General features: G+C 35.0%; 1 protein-coding gene across 1 annotated transcript in view; it reads right to left on the reverse strand.

Annotated features, from left to right (window-relative positions):
- The window catches only part of ACSL3 (acyl-CoA synthetase long chain family member 3), a gene marked incomplete at its 5' end in the record, with an annotated part of 30,670 nt that extends 25,247 nt beyond the window's left edge, over positions 1–5,423 (reverse strand). Inside the window, 2 exon segments of the mRNA XM_082487378.1 lie at positions 5,031–5,399; positions 5,403–5,423. Coding sequence (XP_082343504.1) covers positions 5,031–5,399; positions 5,403–5,423 — 390 coding nt within the window.
- Positions 5,424–7,149: the final 1,726 nt, after the last annotated feature.

Genomic DNA, 7,149 nt, shown 5'->3' on the forward strand with positions numbered 1-7,149 from the left:
AACTGCAGAAGTTTACTATTGGGTAACTGAGTTGTACCCACCGCAGCCTTACTGCTTATTGCTCATTAACCTACTTGTTTTGCAGGACAAAACTTTTTAACTCAGGACAGGTATATACACAGCTGCTCGGAAATTTCACAAATGCCTCGATGGGTGAATACTATTTATCAGACCCCAAAAACAATACTTGCCAACCATATCAATACTTAGCAATTTCACTGGAAAATAAACATTTCACACACACGTATCTGCTCAGGTTGTCCTGTTTTGTTTACAGAAACTCAGCTTCATTGGCAAATACGCTGTTTCAGAGCCAAAACCCTTACTGGAGAAAAAAGACACACCACCACCCCCCCCCAAGGAGAAGGACCTGGGAGCTCCTTTAGGTTTCGACACACCAAGATATTTCTGGTGCGGAAAACTTCTTCTGCTTCCAAAGAAAATATTGCATCTCTTCCCGTCCATCCAAATTTCAGTAATTTGCAATTTTAATCCCAATTTGGGACATTTTTCCCCCAAACGTAGTATTTTTGGCAGACTTGGAAATTCTTGACAAGCTCATCAGTTGAACACAATTTACAGAAATGAATGTTTCCACCATTAAACTCTACCTACAGCGTGGCCTCAGGGATGCTGCTCTCAAATAATTAGGCCAAGAAATACAAGCAGATTCTTGTTACTGTTTCTGGTAAGTTTGCCAAGCTCTAAATGAACAGGGTTTTGGTAATTTCCCCCATTCATTATGTAACTCACTAAAGTTGAAAGAGTAAGTCATTAAAGAGTCAAAAATTGATCCTTCTGAATAACACTCGTGATCCTCATTTTTTCCCTTTTTTTATTCTTTTAAATAATTTATCCTCATTGCTTAAACAAGTTTGATATAAAGTAGTGAAAGAAGGCCTTATTGGTGCTTTTCTTTCTTAAAAGGTTAGAAAATCCACAGAAAGGAAGTACAGCACTGTTACAGTTATTTTTCTATATATAGTTATTTTTATATATATAGAAATATAGTTATATTTCTGAAGAACACCAATATGTGAAAACAGATGAGAAGATGCAGCTATTCAATGCAGCTATTCTGAGTTTTACTTTTCCTACTGCCTTCCATATATTTAAATACCCAAGTTCCTTTCCTCCCCATGACGAGAGCTTCCTCTCTATTCCCTCCCTATGACATATTAATATACCGCCTGTGTCCATACATCCCTTTCTTCTGCATTCCCCTATATGCTTCTTTTGCAGGACACAGAGCAGGTAAGGGAGGATGAGAGAAACCATAACATTTGAGTATGTCTCCAAATCCATCTCCTTTCTTGTCCATTGCCTCAGTAGCTTTCCCTAATATTTTCCAATGTACATTTTTTTACTGAAAACAGCTGTTAACACAGATGTTAAGTGCCATAATCTTTCAAACATTTACACATGTTTAATTTTACACCTTTCAGAACTTATTTCTGCTAGATAACTACCTAACACACCTAAAGAAAGTAACAGTCCAAGAGTCTGCAAAAGAAGGGCCCAAGAAGTCACAATAAGAGAACTGATTAAACAGAGTACGGAATCAAACACTAAATGAGAAGAGACAGCACCTCTGAATGTTTACTTCAAAATACTACATTAAATAGAAAAATACTGCCCTCTAGTGCACCAGCTTTTAAACATACTTACAGTGCAAGTTAGTAAAAATATTTGACTTATCTATTTAATGCATAGGAAAATATTATTAAATATCAGTACTGTATTAATATTTGGAAATCCAGCAAAGTATAAAGATCAAATACTTGCTGCACAGTGAAAGATTCTTTAATCCGGATTTTAGGGCAACTACATTCAAATCTTTAGTGTGAAGGTGTCAAACTCTTAAAAAAGCTGCAGGCACATGTAGAGTCATTAAACTACCTGACCTCAGTTACCTGTCAAGGTCTTCCTAAAAGTAGCTTATAAGGCTCGAAAAACCTCAACTACAATTTCAAAACCAGTGATCACGAGTTAAATAATATCCTTGTAGAAAACACATTAAAAATAACACAAAGGAGGTTATCTGAAATGCCAATTTGGGGACTTTTTCATATGAAAACATGGATTGCAGCTGAACGCTTCTGAAAAAACCCACCCAAAAATATTACTTACATAGCACTCTATGTTTTTCAACATCATAAGCTACTCTTACTTCTCAATGCCTTAACGTGAATAGAACCTTCCTGCAACTTCACAGTAAGTTTCAGGATCAGCTATAATGAGCAGCATTCTGAATTCCCAAGCGCTTGCCCATGTGCTTACTGTTTCACATACATCTCACAGGCTTTGGATGTATCAGTTTCCCCTACCAAAATCATGCCTACTTTTCCCCATTATGTCTTATTTCCACTAATTCTGCTCTCAGTTACAAAACCTTTTCAAAACAGAACAAAACAAACAAACCCCCTCCAAAAAAAAAAAACCAGAACAACAAAAGAACACACACACAAAGCAAAATCCACATACCAACATATATAAAAGCAAGCATGTGACGATACAACCTATAACTACGATGACATAAAATAATCAACCGGTAGAATAAAGTTCATCTTTGGGGCATCATAAAATTTAAGCTCTGCTGAAATTAATCAATTTTTTTCAATTAATTACATCTTAATCCCTGAAGTATTTTCAACATTACTTTATCCTGACTTACATACATATTTTATGAAATTAATATTAGGTATGCTCACCAATCCATCTATTTAACTAACTACACATGAAATATTCTAAAACGCAAAGTGAGCAGAAGCAAATATTTGCATTTCATTAACATCCGTGAATTTCTGCTACTTCGGCAGCTACACAAGAATAAATAAATTTTTTGTACAACATAATATCATAGAAATTCAAGAAATTACAGATTATCTGGAATATCATTGCTCTTGGTAAATTAATGTAGTATCTGATCTTAAAGATGTTATATATCTAACTTTAAATAATTTTCGCTAGAAGTGCGAGCACACTTAGTTCTCCTAAGAATCAGAAGCTTAATATTTTACTTTTTTGAGATATATATTTATCCCATTAATTAATGAATAATTAATGAGGCTAATCTAGCCCAATGCAATTTGCACAGGGAGACATCTACTAGGCAATGCAATTCAGTACCCAGACCCATGATTTACATTCAGAGCCGCCCCTGACTCGCAGATGACCTCAGAAAAACACATCAATCATTCCCACCACTGTGTTCAATTTCTGAAAGGGAAAAAGCTATTAACACGTTTTGCAACTCCTCTAAGGTACAAAAGTTACAGGCATGATATCTAAGTATTAAAATTGTCATGCACCTTTTCAAAAAGTTGCACCAAACAAATCTCAACAAGATGCCTTTATTAAAAGGAACCAGACAACAAGATGCATGTTACAAAAGACAAAGGAAAAGAACTCTGACATTTAGAATCAACAAGGTATCTTGTTAAATTTTCCGACTTCCCTCACTTGCTAAAACATGTTATGAGTTATTAAGAAACACTGTATTCCTTAATGGAAAAGAAATAAATAAAAACTTAAAAGTAGACTTCAGTGATAATGCCACAACTTGGAACAAAATAATTTGAGGGCAAGTATGGCAATGGACCATAATGAACTGTTGTGCCAAGCTTAGACAAAATTACCTAACTTAGGTAATTTCTAAGTCTAAATACTTGTTTCTAAAGTAATTTAAGTAGGTCAACACCAACATTCTCCAGCTTTCCAATATTCAGAACATTTTGCTTGCATAATGGAATTGCATAATGGAAAAGGCTAAAACTCCTAAGTTCTTAAGCCTTACATTACTAATTATGTTTGAAAAACAGAGCACAGATCACGGGCAGTCAAAATTCTGATTTATGTTCAGAATCCCATTTTGTACAACATGAACTTTCTGTTTCTTTATAGGGCAATGAGGCAGCAAAACGTGTATCAAGGAGGATTACATGTACTCATTTCTCCCAGCATTTCCTTCATACTGAAAAATTAACTCCATAGCTGGGAGGAAGTTTCACTAACAATTAGAGCTTATATAAAGATTTTAACAGAACTAAACTTTGCCATATATTATATTAACCAAACGCTACTTTAAACATTATACTCCTATATCAGAATTAAAACTAGCAGTATTTAAGGAATCCTGTATTATACAAAGAGAAAAATTTTTCTTCTGCAGGAAAACTAATCTTAAAACTGTCTTTATAGCATGTAGTTACTAACTTCTGTATTAGAAGTGCAGACCTTTAACACATATCCGCACATATACACGTATCCTGTTGACGGTATCTTGACTTGCTTCTTCAGGTAAAACCGCATTTTTAAATGCCTCTGAACAAATACAAAGCAGCAACTGACAACACAGGCCTGAACATAAAAGACTACAAAAATTCAGTCCCTTGAAACAACAGAGTTTTATACTGAAACTACATCTCTCCCCACACTCATTACAGATTAGCAGAGTAGTTGTTCACCTTAAAGGAGGCTGAAAGACAAAAACAGTCAAACAAACAAGAGTATTCCAATTAAAGTCTGGGCCATCCTTTTCCAAACAACAAAAAAACCTCATTTAAGCCCTGAATTCACAGGGCAAACCAGTAAATCCTGTATTTACAGTTAAGTTTACTGGAAAGGCACATGTGAGTATATAATATTTCTCTACATTCATCTGATTAGAGTTGAAAATAACACAAAGGGAGCCTTTTTTTAATTCACCTAAAAGGAAAACTTTAAAGTTGGTTACATCATCAGCTAAATATGAAAAACAAATACCTAAAACTTATTTGTGTTTTTTCTTTGGCTGAAACCATAAAAAAGGTTATCACTCAAGAATGCAAAAAGAATGTTTAGATTTGTTTTACATACCAAGTAATGAAAGATTGGGAATTACATAATTTAACTCTTTTCACGACTACTTAATCTAAGTAGAGAAACTTCCCACCCCCCCCACCCCGATTTGCTTGACTGGACTAGAAGTGTTGCAAAAGAAAGTAAACACACTTTGAAAAATCTGGAAGGCAGACCGCAAAAAGACTTACCTTTTTAAAAACTTTTCCTGATGGCTGGATTTCATCTTCCTCTTTTAGGATTTCACGTGTTCCCAAGAGTTTCTTGTCCTTAAATTTAGTTTTAGCATATTTAAAAACTTTGTCGAGTGTATCACACCCAGGATATAAAACTGAAGCTAAGCAATGTAGACTGTTAACAGATCTGTACGCACCCCCAGGCTTGTTATTCACAGGTTTAGCTTTAACCTGCTTGGCTTTTGCTATAGCCTGCCTTGATCCTGAAAATATGTACCATGGAATGTACGTTACAAAGGAGTATACCAAGATTATAAAGTTTATAAACTGTAGAAGAACAGGGTTGATGTTATGCTTCAACTTCATTTTGGCTGCTTGCGAAGGTTACAAGGGAGAATTCGGAAACATGGATCAATTAGACAGGGATCCGAAAAGATCTGAAAAGAGAAAAGAAAACACTAGTGGTAAACTCTGTAGCTGTCGGCAGAAGGGTTATTTTCAAAAATATTATTACAGTCTACAATTACAAACAGAGTAGGTCTTTTTATGCAGAAGTTAGACTAAAAGTCTTAGCCCCTAACACAAATGAAACAAGACACCAATACATGAAGAAAACACTCTTCCACTCCCGTTTAACAGACTGCGGTACTTACTAGTATTTTAATTTCTTTGGACACTACACAACACAAACACAGAACCTAAGGAATTCAGGACCTGGGGTTTTAATTAAACAACATGTGAATGGAATGCATTTATCCGCAAATGTTATGTGATTATACAATTTAAAAGCTTCTCTCCAGCTGCATCGGAATACCTACATGCCTAGTATCTTCACTAGCAATCTTTACAACCTTTGAGACTGTACATCATCAACCTCCATTCAAGCCCTAAGAACACAAGTAATGCCACTGCTCTGTCCGTGGGAACCCTGACCACTAAGCACGCTGAAATACTTTCCAAACATCACACAGGGATGCATAAGAGAAGGAAACTTCATAGAGGAAGGCCTTGCATGCACCAGAACTTTGCTCGTTCTTTTATTCCTAGGGACTTCCCATCAGACCTAGGATTTCAGCCTCAGTACCGGTATGCTATGGGCACACTTGTTATATAAATAAACACGACAATAAGTTAACTAATATTTGGTAAACACTGGAAAATGGCTTAGAAATATCCCCAAAATCCTAGCAACAGCACTATGAAGAGATGTGTAACTTTTTCCAGGGTCCCTAATGATGCCTGGATATTCACTTTGACTTTTTTTAAAGCATCATTTATTATATCTAAAGAACACAATGATGCAACTTTCTAATGTATTCTCCTGTGGAGGGCAAAATATTATGCCATGTATCTAAGAGATTTAAAAAAAAAAAAAAAAAAAACACCAAAAAAAAACACCAAAATAATTAAAATCATTATGGAAAACAGGGACGTTTGTCATAATGGCTGAAGATGCATTTCTGAAATGTGAATAAGCTACCAGGTATAAAAATCAGTGTTTTGCACATAAAAGCAAAATCAATTATAAATATACTTCACTCACTTAACTTTTCAAATGTATTGACACAACTGTATTAAAAGCAATACCATAAATCAAGCAACTAATAATAACATGTACATAAGATGCACAACTTTGATAATTCTTTCTAAATTAAGTTTTCATTTGTAAGATACAGTGCCAATACCATATTATTCTTTGCTGATGTCTTACGTTAACTGACTCTTTGAAAACCCTAATGAAAAGAAGTTTTAGTTCAAAAAGTAATGTTTAAATCATATAAGGTCCTTCAGTAGTAATGGAAAGAAACGTTGCTTCATGAATCTTAGGTTTGTAGGTCCTTTTGGGAACAGATCAACCTAATATCCTTCATTTGTAGGATTAGATTAATTCCATCTTTCTCTAAACGTTACAATTTCTTAAAACCCCACGCAAAAATATTTCGCCATCAGCTTCTTCCCTAACAAGCTGCTGTAACCTCATCATTACAGGCAGTTTGAAGGAACCAAGCACCGTCAAGGTCTATTCTGCAAAGCACCTAGAGACACATATGCAAATAAAACATAAGATCTCTTCACAGTAGGGACTTACTGATCAAGCAGTAGAGGGGAAAAGGGATTTAAAACCTAAATAAAA

Source organism: Vanellus vanellus (assembly GCF_965231255.1).
Source record: "Vanellus vanellus genome assembly, chromosome: 8".
Classification (NCBI taxonomy): Eukaryota; Metazoa; Chordata; class Aves; order Charadriiformes; family Charadriidae; genus Vanellus; species Vanellus vanellus.